This window comes from Rana temporaria, chromosome 4 (assembly GCF_905171775.1).
Source record: "Rana temporaria chromosome 4, aRanTem1.1, whole genome shotgun sequence".
Taxonomy (NCBI): domain Eukaryota; kingdom Metazoa; phylum Chordata; class Amphibia; order Anura; family Ranidae; genus Rana; species Rana temporaria.
This window is the reverse complement of record NC_053492.1, coordinates 385,306,808-385,323,170: the sequence shown is the minus strand read 5'-3', so window position 1 is coordinate 385,323,170 and position 16,363 is coordinate 385,306,808. Positions and strand designations below refer to the sequence as shown.

The 16,363-nt window shown below is 46.3% G+C and overlaps 1 protein-coding gene across 1 annotated transcript in view; it reads right to left on the bottom strand.

The window, feature by feature from the left end:
* The window catches only part of TTL (tubulin tyrosine ligase), a 32,380-nt gene extending 19,263 nt beyond the window's left edge, over nucleotides 1-13,117 (bottom strand). Inside the window, exons 1-2 of the mRNA XM_040351081.1 lie at nucleotides 12,730-13,117; nucleotides 2,037-2,115 (exon numbers count right to left, since the gene is read on the bottom strand). Coding sequence (XP_040207015.1) covers nucleotides 2,037-2,115; nucleotides 12,730-12,886 — 236 coding nt within the window. The 5' untranslated portion in view covers nucleotides 12,887-13,117. The remainder of the gene's footprint in view (nucleotides 1-2,036; nucleotides 2,116-12,729) is intronic.
* Between the last annotated feature and the right edge of the window lie 3,246 nt (nucleotides 13,118-16,363).

Sequence of the window (16,363 nt, the reverse complement as noted above, 5' to 3'; positions counted from 1 at the left end):
TACCAATGAGGAATGGCAGCAAAGATGATCTCCCTCTGGTACCATACTCCCTTCTTAAGCCTCGTGCACAAGATCAAATTTTCTGCAGACAAAGCGTCAGACTTTTGTTCAAAGGGCGTTGGCAATGAACTTGTCTTGCATACAAACAGCACACAACTGTCGGTCAACAAATACGAACGTAGTGACGTACTACGCAAAATGTCAGCTCTTGAGCGCCACCCTGTGGGCACCTTCTGCTAATGTCGTGTTTGGCGAGCACTGATTTCAAAAATTTATAAGCCTGCCAGCCAACATTTGTTAGCAGAAAGTCTGGCAAATCGACATAGGTATACGTCGGATGCTTTAAAGCCACTAGGGGGTGCGTGCACATCGTGCGGTGACGGAGCCAATGCATGTGCCCTGCAGCCGCGATGTTAGCTGGGCACCCGCAATCGCTCCCGAGAGACACAGAATGGAGATCTGTCAATGTAAACAGACAGATCTCCGTTCTGTCAGGAGAGAGGAGACAGATCTGTTGTTCATAAGAACAGCGATCTCTTTCCTCCTTCAGGCAGTCCCATCCCTCTACAGTTAGAATCACTCCCTAGGACACACAGTTTAACCCCTTCCCTGCCAGGGACATTTATACAGTAATCAGTGGCTATTTTTCGCTTTGATCGCTGTATAAATGTCAGCGGTTTATAATAAATATGCCATAAATATAGCCCCTATTTCGTAGATGCTATAACTTTTGCGCAAACCAATAAATACCGTATATGCTTATTGCGATTTGTTTACCAAAAATATGTTGAAGAATACATATCGGCCAACACCGAGGAAGAAATTCATTTTTTTTTTTTTGGGGGGGGGGGGGGGGGATATTTATTATAGCAAAAAATATTGCCTTTTTCTCAACATTTTTGTTCTTTTTTTTGTTTATAGCGCAAAAAAGAAAACCAGCAGAGGTGATCAAATACCACCAAAAGAAAGCTCTATTTGTGGGGAAAAAAAGGACGCAAATTTTGTTTGTGTACAACGTCGCACGACCGTGCAATTGTCAGTTAAAGCGACGCAGTACCGTATCGCAAAAAATAGTCTGGTCGTTAAGGGGGAAAATCCTTTTGGGGCTAAAGTGCTTAAAGCGGGAGTTCACCCGAAATTTTTTTTGTAACATTAGATTGATGCTCATTTTGTCAAGGGGAATCGGGTATTTTTTTAAAAATCGAAGCAATACTTACCGTTTTAGAGAGAGCGATCTTCTCCGCCGCTTCCGGGTATGGTCTTCGGGACTGGGCGTTCCTATTTGATTGACAGGCTTCCGACGGTCGCATACATCGCGTCACGAGTAGCCGAAAGAAGCCGAACGTCGGTGCGGCTCTATACGGCGCCTGCGCACCGACGTTCGGCTACTTTCGGAAAATCGTGACGCGATGTATGTGACCGTCGGAAGCCTGTCAATCAAGTAGGAACGCCCAGTCTCGCAGCCCATACCCGGAAGCGGCGGAGAAGATGCGTCTCTAAAACGGTAAGTACTGCTTCGATTGTAAAAAAAACACCCGATTCCCCTTGACAAAACGAGCCTCAATCTAATGTTAAAAAAAAAATGTTTTTGGGTGAACCTCCACTTTAATAATTGCTTGCTTAGCTACTAAGGGCCTGTTAACGCTATCTATATTGAACTGTGCTGAACAGCTTTAGCCAGCGTAGTCCCAAAGCAAAGGCAATAATTTTCTATGGCTTCAGTTCTCATCACTGCGTTGTGTTGCTGTGCACTGAAAAAAAAAATACTGCATGCACTTTTTTTTAGCACAGTGTGTTGATATGCAAACTACAGCATCTCAACAGCGCAGTAGTAAATACAACTGAATGAAATATCACTTAAAAAAAAAAAATGTAAACACAAAATAAACAGTGCAATGCGTAGGGGTAGGCATATCGGCACTGCACCTCCCTGCAAACACAGCGGCTTGCTGGTGTAAATGGGTCCTAAAATTGCACCACACAACTGCTTTCATAGGCACAGCCAAAAAATACAAATATCAATTAATGCCACTTACTTTACCAAGGAAGCTTTCCGGCAAAGCTTGTCTGCCCCACGGTAATAATTTACCAGCTGTACTATTCCAGGTTCATGCCCTGTAGGCAAACAAACAAAAAGTAAATACTAAAAATAAGAAACCAACATTGGTAATACATCAGTATAATTTTGTTCAAACATTTGTACAGAAATTGTTCATTAGAAGAGTCAACTAAATTTTATTTGAAACCCCTTAAAGCGCAAATATGGTCAAAATGTACAATCATTTATTTATTCTAGGGATGCACCACTTTAACACCGAGTACGAGTACCGATACTTTACCTCAGGTACTCGTCGATACCAATTACCGATACCTATCGTCTAGGTAGGAGGGTGGTTTGGCAGGGGGTTGCTAGGGAGTTGGGCGAGGGCATGGTGGGAAGTAGAGGGGTAAGTGAGGGCAGCCTGTGTCCCCCCCCTCATCCACAGTGTCCACATGTCACCCCTCATCCAGCCTGTGTGACCCCTCATCCAGCCTGTGTCCCCACTCATCCCCACTGTGTCACCCCCTCATCCAGCATGTGTCCCCCCAATCCAGCCTTCATCCAGCCCGTGTCCCCACTCATCCCCACTGTGTCACCCCCTCATCCAGCATGTGTCCCTCCTCATCCAGCCTGTGTCACCCCCTCATCCAGCCTGTGTCCTCCTGTATTACCTATCGTCCAGCCTCTGTCCCCCCTCATTCACCCTGTGCCCCCCCTAATCCAGCCTGTGTCTCCCTGTGCCACCCCTCATCCAGTCTGTGTCCCTCTGTATCACCCCTCATCCAGCCTGTGTCCCCCTATGTCACACCTCATCCACCCTGTGTCCCCCCCTCATCCAGCCTGTGTCACCCCCTTATCCAGCCTGTGTCACCCCCTCATGCAGCCCGTGTCACCCCCTCATCCAGCCCGTGTCACCCCCTCATCCAGCCCGTGTCACCCCCTCATCCAGCCCGTGTCACCCCCTCATCCAGCCCGTGTCCTCCTGTATTACCTCTCGTCCAGCCTCTGTCCCCCCTAATCCAGCCTGTGTCACCCCTCATCCAGCCTGTGTCACCCCCTCATCCAGCCCGTGTCACCCCCTCATCCAGCCCGTGTCACCCCCTCATCCAGCCCGTGTCACCCCCTCATCCAGCCCGTGTCACCCCCTCATCCAGCCCGTGTCCTCCTGTATTACCTCTCGTCCAGCCTCTGTCCCCCCTAATCCAGCCTGTGTCACCCCTCATCCAGTCTGTGTCCCTCTGTATCACCCCTCATCCACCCTGTGTCCCCCCCTCATCCAGCCTGTGTCCCCCTATGTCACACCTCATCCACCCTGTGTCCTCCCCTCATCCAGCCTGTCACCCCTCATCCAGCCTGTGTCACCCCCTCATCCAGCCTGTGTCACCCCCTCATCCAGCCTGTGTCCTCCTGTATTACCTCTCGTCCAGCCTGTGTCCCCCCTTCTTTACCCTGTGTCCCCCCTAATCCAGCCTGTGTCACCCCTCATCCAGTCTGTGTCCCTCCGTATCACCCCTCATCCAGCCTGTGTCCCCCTATGTCACACCTCATCCACCCTGTGTCCCCCCCCCCTCATCCAGCCTGTGTCACCCCTCATCCAGCCTGTGTCCCCCTGTGTAACCCCTCATCCAGCCTCTGTCCCCCCTCATGCAGCATGTGTCACCCCTCATTCAGGGTGTGTCTCGCCGATACAGCTTGCTGCTGTCCCCTTCTCTCAACCAGCCTGTGTCTCGCCGTGTCCCGCTTGCATCCAGATCCAGCCTGTGTCTTTCAAATCCAGCCAGCCAATCACTCGGCATGTAAGGGGGTTAATTCACCACAGTTGTGTTCGGCTGCAGCAGCACTGTGCTCGGCTTCACGCGGGATACCAATACTGCTACACCGGCCGCCATGCCTGTGCCCCTGCTCGACTTCCTAGCCCTACAGAAGGTGTCCCGCCCCAACTGACATCACTTCCGGTATCGGAGCATTTTCGCGAGTACCGATTCACGTGAAAATACCTAGTATCGGCACCGATACCAGTATCGGTATATCCCTAATTTATTCCATTATTGTATTTCAATTATTTCTAGCGTACTATTGTTCTGACCGAAGTCTGAAAACGTACTTGTGAAAATCCTCACTCATTTACGTTCTTGAATTCTGCGACAGGCATTCACTATGCCCTGTGACTAGGGCAGGGCTCGACAAATCCCGGGCGCCAGGTCGCCATGGCGACTAGAAATGGTGTCCTGGCGACTTGGCTTGGAAGGTGGGAAAAAAAAAGTGTGAGCTGGCGCCATCTGGTGGTGGCGGCCGTTGGTATTACAAGTTAAGCATTAAAAGTTAAACAGCAATTCTAATGTCATTTTTCACTGCCATCTTCTTCCCTCTAATTAGAACCCCCAAACATTATATATATTTTTTATCCTAACACCCTAGAGAATAAAATGGCGATCGTTGCAATACTTTCTGTCACGCCGTATTTGCGCAGCGGTCTTACAAGCGCACTTTTTTGGGAAAAAATTACACTTTTTTAAATTAAAAAATAAGACAACAGTAAAGTTATCCCCATTTTTTTTTATATTATGAAAGATAATGTTACGCCGAGTAAATTCATACCCAACATGTCACGCTTCAAAATTGCGTCCGCTCGTGGAATGCCGACAAACTTTTACCCTTTAAAATCTTCATAGGCGACGTTTAAAAAAATCTACAGGTTGCATGTTTTGAGTGACAGAGGAGGTCTAGGGCTAGAATTATTGCTCTCGCTCTACCAATCGCGGAGATACCTCACATGTGTGGTTTGAACACCGTTTACATATGCGGGCGCTGCTCACGTATGTGTTCGCTTCTGCGCGCAAGCTCGTCGGGACGGGGTGCGTTTTCTGGCTCCTAACTTTTTTAGCTGGCTCCTAGATTCCAAGCAAATTTGTCAAACCCTGGACTAGGGGACTGCTGTGTCACAGAATTCACAGCGCCTGCCTTTTGATCTACAGGGGTGATGAACAGAAGGGGTTTCAGGAGGCAGAGTGAGTACAGGAATCACTGCTTACAGGCAGCAGGGTACCGTGGCATATGTAGTCCTAATCAGGGCTTTTTTTCAGGGGGAACTTGGTGGCACTCAGTTCCACCACCTCTGGCTCAGACCCTTGGTGCCAGCTCACCACAATCAAGTCCGGTTTCTGTATTTACAAGCGATAGCTCTGCACTTTGTATGTAATGCAATCCTGGTATTTAATGCCCCTTTAAGACTCTCCTACTGTTCGTGAAATTTGACTGACCACACCCACTATTTGATGTGATTTGAAAGGTGTGTGTAGGGGGAGGGTATTTTTTATCAGGTCGTGGTTAAGTTCCAGTACCTACTGTTTGAGAAAAGAAGCCCTGGTCCTATGTTAATGAAAGCAAAACGCACAGGAGAAGGTGCAACGCATGCAGGGAATTCAGGAAGTTGTAGAAAGAGTTGGCCAGCACACAGGCAGAACTCACAACATAAAAGGAGATTTTTCAAACAAGCTTATATTGGATTGTCAAATAATTTATTTATATTCCTCTTACAATGCTGATGTTATAAAATTAAAGTGTATGTTGTGACTTCCTTGAAATTTTATGAAAAAAAAAAAAATATTTCATCCAAACCTGCTATTTAAAAAGAAGCATGGCCAAGGCATTTTTGGCTATACTTCTCCTGTGGGTCACAGGAATGCACTTAGTTCTGCCCTTCTGTGACCCATTATCAGCCGGCAGCAGGCTCTGAAAAGATCCCAACTATATGGTTGGGATCCGCCCAAAAGCCTGAACCAACACCTGGCTAAGAGCCTGAGCCAGGCACTCTCAAGGCTCGTACACACGATAGGTTAAACCGATGAAAACGGTCTGATGGACCGTTTTCATCGGTCCAAACCGATCGTCTGTGGGTGCCATTGCTTTTTTTTAACCGAAGGTTAAATAACCTAACTTGCTTTAAAATTTAACCGATGGATTGCTAACCGATAGGTCAAAACCGATCGTTAGTATGCAAAACCATTGGTTAAAAACCTGCGCATGCTCAGAATCAAGTCGACGCATGCTTGGAAGCATCGAACTTCGTTTTTTTCAGCACGTCGTGTTTTACGTCACCGCATTCTGACACGATCGTTTTTTTAACCTATGGTATGTAAGCGCGACGGACCATCAGTCAGCTTCATCAGTTAACCCAAGACAACTGTCCTTCAGACCGTTTTCATCGGTTGGACTGATCGCGTGTACAGCCCAGCGCTCAAGTGGGCAGAGAGCGCGAAGAACGAGAGCTGAGTGATTAGTGGTGTCTGATCGCTCAGTTCTCGATCTTAAAGTGGAGGTTCACCCTAAAAACTAATTTTTAACATTAGACTAAGCATAGTAAGGGCATTTACTTTGGGCAGGTCTTTTTTTTTTTTCTCCGTACATACCTTTATATTCTGATTTGGTCCAGGGCTTCCGCGTTCTGATGACTCCGGGACTGGGCGTTCCTATCCCTGCCTCAGGGTTCCGATGACTGCGGGACTGGGCGTTCCTATCCTTCGGTTTGATCATTGACGGCTTGTTAAACAGGTCCCCTGTCGCACAACGCGCGTCACCAGATTTCCGGAAATAGCGGAGCTGCGAGTCGGCACTATACGGCGCCTGCGTAGTCAGCTCTACACGGCGGGCGCAGGCGCCGTATAGTGCCGACTCGCAGCTCGGCTATTTCCGGAAATCTGATGACGCGTGTTGTGCGACAGGGGACCTGTTTCACAAGCCGTCAATCATCAAACCGAAGGATAGGAACGCCCAGTCCCGCAGTCATCGGAACCTGGAAGCCCTGGACAAAATCAGGATATAAAAAGGTATGTACGGAGGAAAAAAAAAAAAAAAAAGAAGACCTGCCGAAAGTAAATGCCCTTACAATGCTTAGTATGCTAAATGTAATGTTAAAAAAAAAAAAAAAAAAAATTTGGGTGAACCCCCGCTCTAAGAGCGGCAGTGGACAGCTGCAGCTGGGATAAGTTTTATTTGTGTGATTTCCATACTTCTCTTTTCAATGAATTTCCATTATGTATTAAACACGTTTTATTTCTATATGTAGGATTTTTTTTTTTTCACATTTACAGCTAAAATTTTGTTTGAGAAAACAATTTCCATTCTGGTCCTTTAAATTTTGGAATCACTATGATTGAAAAGGAACATCAATTTGACCTCATCATAAAATCAAACAAATGTCCTGAAAACAGATTGTTTTTCAGTTGAATGGCCTAAAAAAAAAAAAAAAAAAAGCAGAATTTTTTTTTTTTTTTTAAAAAGCCAGCAGCTACAAATACTGCAGCTCCTGACTTAATAAATGGACACTTACCTGTCCAGCGCACCCACGATGTCGGCATCAGAAGACGAGCAATCGCTTGTCTCTCTACTGCCCCCACCCCCATCCTCGGTGAGGGAATCAGAAAGTGAAGCCTTGAGGCTTCACTGCCCGGTTTTCTACTGCGCATGCGTGAGTAGCACGGCGCTGTCTCCTGGGACCTGTGTGTTTCCCAGAAGGCAGCGAGGAAGGCGGGAAGTGGGTGAAAATACCTGTATTAGACAGGTATCTGCACACAATTCTCCTCCATGCTAAACGTGGACTGGCACACTGCAGGATTGGCATCAGTAAATTCTTGCATGAGTGGCCCTATTCACAAGCTTAGGTGCGCTGCAAGGGTTGTGTGTATTTTATTACAGGCAATACCACTGAATTTTATATAATGGGGATTTTGCTGAATTAAAAAAGATGCAGTAACCAACGCAATGACCTGAAATGCAAAGATTCAAACAAGGACCTAAAGATTTCCATATAAAGCTCAATAAAAGCAAACAATGTAACGCACTCCAAAATGACTGGGCATTGAGAGGTCACCTAGACAATGGTAATAAGTACTGCAATCTGTGAGGATGGATTTCTCAGGATATGCCATTTATAATGAATGATGTGCCGGTCTATTTCTATGGCAGATATCATAAGTCACTTCACAGAACGTAATGGAAAGACAATTGGTACTTGTGCCAGAAATCTCCTTCCGGAGAAATACTGAAGAGGCAGAAGGCCTGTGTCAGGATACAGAACATAGGAACAAGCATTACGATTGTAATAAGTAACCAACATGTATGGTACAGTCGCAGTATTACACAATCCAAATGCAAAGGATAAGATCACCTTTCATAATATGTTACACCCATATTCAGGGTATTCGCGCCCCCCCCAAGCTGTGAAAGCCGCGTCACTCACTGTCCTCTGTTAATGGAAAACTACCAGTCCCCACAGCCTAAGCGGCTGTCGGTTTGTAGTTCTCAATGAATTACACGGCACTGCAAGCTCTGTGGTAGTTCATTGAGTCTTCAGCGTGTTATTGACTTCCTCATAGGAGGTATGAGCAAGCAGAAACACTGACCTGCATGGAATCAGCAAACTGCTGATTATTGGTGCAATGCTTTACAGGCTCCTGCAACACAAAATTGTAAATGCACATTTTTTTTCCAGTGTGACACAATTTATTTTTATTTTTTTTATTTATAACGCCCACCATTTTATTCTCTAGGGGCTTGGCTAAAAAAAAGTTTTTTATATATTATATATATATATAAAATTATTATTTGTTTGGGGGGGGGTCTAAATATTCATCTAGCAAAACAACATATACTGGATTTTTACGTGAAGGAGAGAAATTCTGAATTGGCCTGGATGGGAACTGGTTAAAGACTGGGAGTTGGCCTTTACATTTTTGAAGTAAAGTGGAGTTCCTCAAATATTTGTGTTTATTAAAAGTCAGCTACAAAAAGTGTATCTGCTGACTTTTAATAAACACACACTCACCTGTCCCATGGTCCAGTGATGCGGCCGCACGAACCCTCATTTCTCTACCTCGCCTCTCCAGCATTGTGTGGGCACCCGGCTGTGACAGCTTGCGGCTTCAGAGCCGGGTGCGAGTTGCGCATCGCCTCCCCATTGGTCGGGCAATCTTCTGGGACCTGTGACATGTCCCAGAAGATTGCAAGGAGGGAGGGGGGAGAGGAGAACTTACGCTTGAGCGGAAGTGGGAGCAGGTACTTGTCAAAACTAGGTACCTGGGGCAGGAGTCCTTAAAGCAGAACTCGGGGGCTTTCACACTGGAGAAATAGCAGCCGCTATTTCAGGTCGGATTGCAGGTCCTATTTTTAGTGCAGTAGCGCCTGCAAACCACTCAAGTGTGAAAGGGGTCTTAAGGTTTTTTTTAGCTTATAAGAGAAGTATGGGATTTTTTTTTTGATCTGAATCATACTTACCTAGGTGGATGCAGTATCGGTCCCCCACTAGCTGTAACATTGTGAACCAAACAATTAGGGGTGCAACGGATCACAGTTGATCCGTGATCCGAACGGGTCACCCCCTTCAGATCGGAACACACTGTGATCCGCGGATTGCCACGGCTCCGGCCTTTCCTAATGTTACAGTGGCGGCTCCGGAGCTAGGCCGAAGCCGCAGCCTTTCCTAATGTTATGGCCGCGGCTTCGGCCTACCTCCGGAGCCACGACCATAACGCTAGGAAAGGCCGCGGCTTTGGCCATCTTGGTACACCCGGCAGCGGCCCTCCTCTGTTTACACCAACAGAGGAGGAGCCCGCACGCGTGGGACACACCGCTTGGGGAGTGTCTGTCGGTACTAGCTTGGGGGGGTCACTGTCCTGAGAGAAGGGGGGGTCACTGTACTGAGAGGAGGGGGGGGTCACTGTACTGAGAGGAGGGGGGGTCACTGTACTGAGAGGAGGGGGTATTATAGTTGGGGGGGGGGGGGGGGGACATGTGGATATTACAGTGGGGGAGATTTGTTTGTTTTTTGCCGATCTGAAAAATGATCCGATCCGTGACTCCTGATCCGAGGAACGATCCGAACCGTGAGTTTTTTGATCCGTTGCACCCCTACGAACAATTAAACACAGCTGATCGCTCAGTTCTCAGGGCTCTGCTTCGCGTCCCCCACACTCACTGGAGCACTGGGCTGTAAAAGGGATGGGAGTGGCTGGCTCAGGCTCTCGCTAAGAGGCCGAGTCGGGTCCCGGTCCTAGTACATGATCTGACACTTCCCAGTCTGGCTCCTGCTGTGATTATATACAGCTGGTTCCTGCGGACACTCGCCGATGACATGGGTAGAATGACAATCTGCCTATGTAAAAAAGTCAGATTGTGGTTCTGTCAGAAGGTAAGGCTTTGATCCTGTGTTTCTGCAGAACCACATACCTTTGCCTTTCCCTAGTCAAAGCACCTCTAAGCATCTCTCCCACAGTGAGTAAGCACAACCTAGGCACACAGTTAACCCTTTCCCAGCTAGGGTCATTAGTACAGTGACAGTGCATATTTTTAGCATTGATCACTGTATTGGTGTCACTGGTCCCCAAAAAGTGTCAGTTAGGTGTCCGATTTTTCTCTGCAATATTGCAGTCCCACTATAAGGTTAAAACACACAAAACCCGCCCTTCCACACATCCACAACCCGCCCTGCAATAGCGAGGCCGAATCGGACAATTACATTCTCTTCTCCCTCAACGCTTAGCAGATCGTCGGATACTGCCTCCGACTATCTGCACATGGGCCATGTTGACGTCACGCCAGCTGATCAACATATCAGCTGGAGTGACATTGCGTACTGCGCATGTGCAGACCCATCGGAGGCATTTCTCAATAGATCACCGGAAGGCAAGTGGTTAAGTTCTGAAATAGAAAAGACACGGCTGGAAAGGAAGAGTGCTGCTCACCCCTATAATAGAAAAATAGAAGGATCCCCCAAATGGGGTTTTTAGGCAGCAAGGTAGAAAAGTATACAGAACAAGGTGTATAATAAAATAATTTTATTGTATAAATTCATTAAACAGATATATATATATATATATATATATATCTCTGATTGAAGTGCTGGCAATCCCCGTTTCCCTATCTGATTGGAGTGCTGTTGATCCTAGTTTCTCTATATGATTGGAGCGCTGGGGATCCCCGTTTTCCTATATGATTGGAGCACTGGTGATCCCCGTTTCCCTGATTGCAGCGCTGGTGATCCCCGTTTCCCTATCTGACTGAAGCGCTAGGCAGGAATAACAAGGATGTATTTCTGGACAGCCGCACTCTCAAACAAAAGTTGCCTTTATTTAAAAAATTGGAACAGCACTACAAGTCACAGCAATGAAACCCCGGACAGCTGATGCGTTTCACACTGTATCTAGTGTTTAGTCATAGCTGATTGAAGCGCTGGTAATCCCCTTTTACCTATCTGATTGAAGCGCTGGGGTTCCCCGTTTTCCTATCTGATTGAAGCGCTGGGGTTCCCCGTTTTCCTATCTGATTGGAGCGCTGGGGATCCCCGTTTCTCCGATTGCAGTATTGGTGATCCCCATTTCCCTATCTGATTGGAGCGCTGGGGATCCCTGTTTGGAGCGCTGGTAATCCCTGTTGCCCTATCGGACTGGAGCGCTGGCAATCCCCGTTTGTCTGATTGGAGCGCTGGGGATCCCCGTTTCTCTGATTGCAGCATTGGTGATCCGCGTTTCCCTATCTGATTGAAGCGCTGAGGATCCCTGTTTCCCTGACTGGAGCGCTGGGAATCCCTGTTTCTCTGATTGCGTGATCCCCATTTCCCTATCTGATTGGAGCGCTGGGGATCCCCGTTTCTCTGATTGCAGCATTGGTGATCCCCATTTCCCTATCGGATTGGAGCACTGGGGATCCCCGTGTCTCCGATTGCAGTATTAGTGATCCCCGTTTCCTTATCTGATTGCCGCATTGGTGATCCCCGTTTCCCCATCTGATTGGAACACTGGGGATCCCCGTTTCTCTGATTGCTGCATTGGTGATCCTCGTTTCCCTATCGGATCGGAGTGCTGGGGATCCCCGTTTCTCTGATTGCAGCATTGGTAATCCCCGTTTCCCTATCTGATTGGAGCGCTGGGGATCCCTGTTTGCCTGATTGGAGCGCTGGGGATCCCCGTTTCTCTGATTGCAGCATTGGTGGTCCCCGTTTCTCTGATTGCGTGATCCCCAATTCCCTATCGGATTGGAGCACTGAGGATCCCCGTTTCTCTCCTGTATAGACACAAGTATGACCTCCTGGTAATTCAGGGGTCCATCCGATTTGGTAAGCGCTCCCGGAGGAGGGACTGTCGCTCATTACACAGAGAGGATTGAAGTCATCCTTCTCATGTATTCTGGGACTTGTAGTTCCTCACGGGATTGGTTGTTTTTATAACCGATGGACACTTTAGACATTGCGCTGCACTTATTTTTAATGTACTCTAGGTGATGCGATTAACCTAAATCCTTCAGCTTGCAATTTTAGCTCATTATTCATTGTCTGCGCTGGTTGCTCTTTAATATATAATGATTTTGCTCGGTCTATGAATAATCATTATATATATAATAATCAGATCCATGGACAGGCTCTGCCTACCCCAGAACATAGACAGCACTCACCCCCTGGGTACCAACAAGTATTCTTCTGCAGCACAGCTGGTGAGAGTGCTGCAGTTGTACTGTCTGAGGTGCCCTCTTGGTGCAGACAACACCCATATGCAGCTCCTTGTACTTCATGCCATGCAGTGGGACGGATCACCATGTAATCCTATAGGGGGGGTCTAGCTGATGGGTTACAAATAAGTGGTTAAAGCAGCGTGACGTCACCGAGGAAGAAGGCATGCGGTCCCTATGACGTTTCTCACCCAGTCTCCCGAATGGCAGTCTGTTCCTCTCTCCCAGCATGAGATTAAAGCGGGGATTGTCCCTCTTCAGTCTCTTCCATTGTCCCGTGGCCAGCAGGATCTTACACACTTCGGCATAGACGGTGCTGTTCTCATCCCTCACCACGAAGGTGTACATGTCTCCTCCTCTCTCCGCCAACTCTTGTGCGCTGCTATTGTGGTGACCGAGCCGTCCAGCCTCGCAGCATCCCGTGCAAGTCCCGCTACACTCCCAGGAGGAGAGCCATGAGAGGCTGGTGGGGTGTGGGTGACGTCACGTGTCCCCGGTCTGCGCAGGTCTGATCCGAAGTGCGGCGGCGGCGATGGATAAAAGGAGGCGGATAGGAAGAGCGGCAGCTGCAGTCCGTCACTCTCCAGCCAGGCGATAACCACGCCCAGGCATTGGAGGCTGGCCTATAGGGTCAGGGAGCAATGGGAGGGGACTAGGCAGAGGGATGGATGGATGGATGGTGGAGAGAGACCCTTCCCTGCCACACCCTGCATTGTCACCAAAGCTCATTCCACCAAGTGACAGAGACAACAAAATCTCACAGCACTCAGCCTTTTCTCAATCACAATGAAAGCCTTGGTGGCTACTGTGGATTTTTACATTTTTTTTGCACATATGTTAAAATGTTTTTTTTTGCTACAAATCACTGTAAACTCCCCCAAAAGTATATAATTTCTGGAAGCAGAGACCATGGAGAATAAAATGATTGCAATTTTGCACAATATTTGCGTATCTATCAAAGGCATATTTCTCTATTGTTCATCGAAGGACATCGATCGAAATCCATCCGTAAGAAAGGATGCGGTGTCCTTCAGTAAACTTTACAGCGAGTACAAAAATCCAATTGTTCAGGAAAAACAAAATTTTTAAGCGGAGTTCCATCCAAAAGTGGAAACACATTTTGGGGCAGATCCTCAAAGAAATTACGCCGGCGTATCTATTGATACGCCGCGTAATTTCAAATTGTGCGCGTCGTATCTTTGTTTTGGTATCCACCAAACAAGATACGACGGCATCTGTGTTAGATCCGACAGGCGTACGCCGTCGGATCTAAGATGCAATTTTCCGGCGGCCGCTTGGTGGCGTTCACGTCGTAATCTGCGTCGAGTATGCAAATGAGCTTTTTCCGACGATCCACGAACGTACGAGCGGCCGTCGCCTTCTTTTACGTCGTTTCCGTTCGGGTTTTTCCGGCGTATAGTTAAAGCTGCTATCTGGTGGCGTACTCAATGTTAAGTATGGTCGTCGTTCCCGCGTATAATTTTGAAAATTTTACGTCGTTTGCGTAAGTCGTCCGTGAATGGGGCTGGACGCCATTTACGTTCACGACGAAAACAATGACGTCCTTGCATTGTCATTTGGAGCAATGCACCCTGGGAGTTTTGACGGACGCCCCCTACTCGCCGCATTTGAATTCCGCGCCCTTACGCTGCGAGAAATACACTACGCCGCCGTAACTTACGGCGCAAATTCTTTCAGGATTCAAACATTTGCAAAGTAAGTTACAGCGGCGTAGCGTATCTCACATACGCTGCACCCATGCAAATGTATGAGGATCTGCCCCAATGCATGTAATCTTTTTTGGGGGGGGGGGGGGGGGAGTGGGCTCTTCCTTTTAAAGGGAACTTCCTGTCCCACTTCCACCTAGGCGACTCCTCCTCTCCCCCTAGGCAGCCCTTCCCTCTTGACGATCTTCTGGGACACATGAAAGGTCCCGGAAGATCGCCTGTCCACTCCGAGAGAGCAGCGTGACTCACGCATGCGCAGTGCGTGCCTGGCGGTGAAGCCACAAGCTGCCACGGATGGGTGACCACAGTTCTAATGACGGTGCCGCAGAGGAGCGGGCCTCCGTGCGGCCGCATCGCTAGACCATGAGACAGGTAAGTGGCTGTTAATTAAAAGTCTTTTAATAAACTAAAAATAGCCTGGAACTCCGCTTTAAGTGATTGTAAAGTCTCGTTTTTTTTTTTTTATATATATAAAAATAACAAACATGTCATACTTACCCGCTCTGTGTAGTTGGTCTTGCCCCCCAATCCTCCTCTTCTCGGGTCTCTCTTCTGTGCTCATGGTCCCCTCTCTCCTGCCCCCACCGTATGCAGCTTGCTATGGGGTCACCCAAGTCGAGCTGCACCTCCATGTGTCCATTTAGACACGGAGCTGCATTTTGGCCCTGCCCCCTCTCTCTCCCAATTGGCTAACTGACTTTGACAGCAGTGGGTGCCAACGGCGCCGCTGCTGTGTCTCAGCCAATGAGGAGGGAGAGTCCCCGGATGACCGAGACACTCATTGCTGGACAGAGATGGGGCTCAGGTAAGTATTAGGGTGGCTGCTGCACTCAGAAGGCTTTTTATGGGATGTTTAGACCCCTGACATCTCACAAAATGCCCCCCCCCCCCAACAGGGTTAAATAAATAAAAAAAGGAAACGTAATAAATAAATATTTTAAAGTGAAATTGTAACAATAATATAATTAAAAAAAAACATACAGACTATACACTCCCCACCCCCCAAAAAAGCATTGTAAAAAATATATAAATATTATATATATATATATATATATATATATATATATATATATAAAATATACTGACACAGTCCATGGCTCATCAGTGCTGCATATTAATGCCACTGTCACATGACATATAAAAAAAAAAAAAAAAAAAAGAAGAAGTATAGGTACTTGTACTCGGCTTTAAAAAAAAGTGGTATCGGTGCAACCCTAGAATTCGTTATTTCGAAAATTCTAAGGAACGAAAATCTAAAAATAAGAACGAAAATTCGAAAGAACAAAAAAAATTCAGATTATTTCTATTATAATCAAAGTATTAAGTTTATTAACCATTATTATAGTTTTTATTATTTTTTAGTAATAAAAACTATAATAATGGTTATAAATTATAGGTATTGGAATTTCCTTTAAAATTTGGCTGTTCGTGAACGCAAGAAATACAAACTTAGGAATTATCCGGAATTCGTTATTTTGGATAATTCGCAACTTCAGATAAATTCATATTCGTTATATTCACTAACAGCTAAATTTGAAGAGAAATTCCAATATCTATTGTTTAATAGTTTATAACTATTCTTATGGTTTTTATTATTATTTAATATTAATAAATAATAATAAAACCTATAATAATGGTTAATAAACGTAATTTTTTTTTTTATATATAGAAATTATTCAAGTGTTTTTTTTCCGGATTTCTGTTTTTAAATCTTTGGATTTTCATTCTTATTTTCGGATTTCTGTTCTTTCAGATTTTCGAAATTGCGATTTTTGTTCTTTCGAATTTTCGGTCTTTTAGAAAATTTGCTTTTGCAAAAAATTTGTGAAATGTTTTTTTCGTTAATTTAGATGTTTCTGAATTAACGAATATGCAGAATTTTGATGAAAAACAAATTCTGAACGAAACGAATTGCACATGTCTAGTTATAAGTTTGAAGGCTACTCACACATGTAAATACTACCATGCTATAATAGTACACAGAAAATAGGCCACAAGCAACTTGATAGTAGATAAAGTTAATACATAACATAAATGCGGGACTCTTGGAAATAACTATGTTAAAAAAAAAATTGTTCCCCAATGCCCTGTACACACG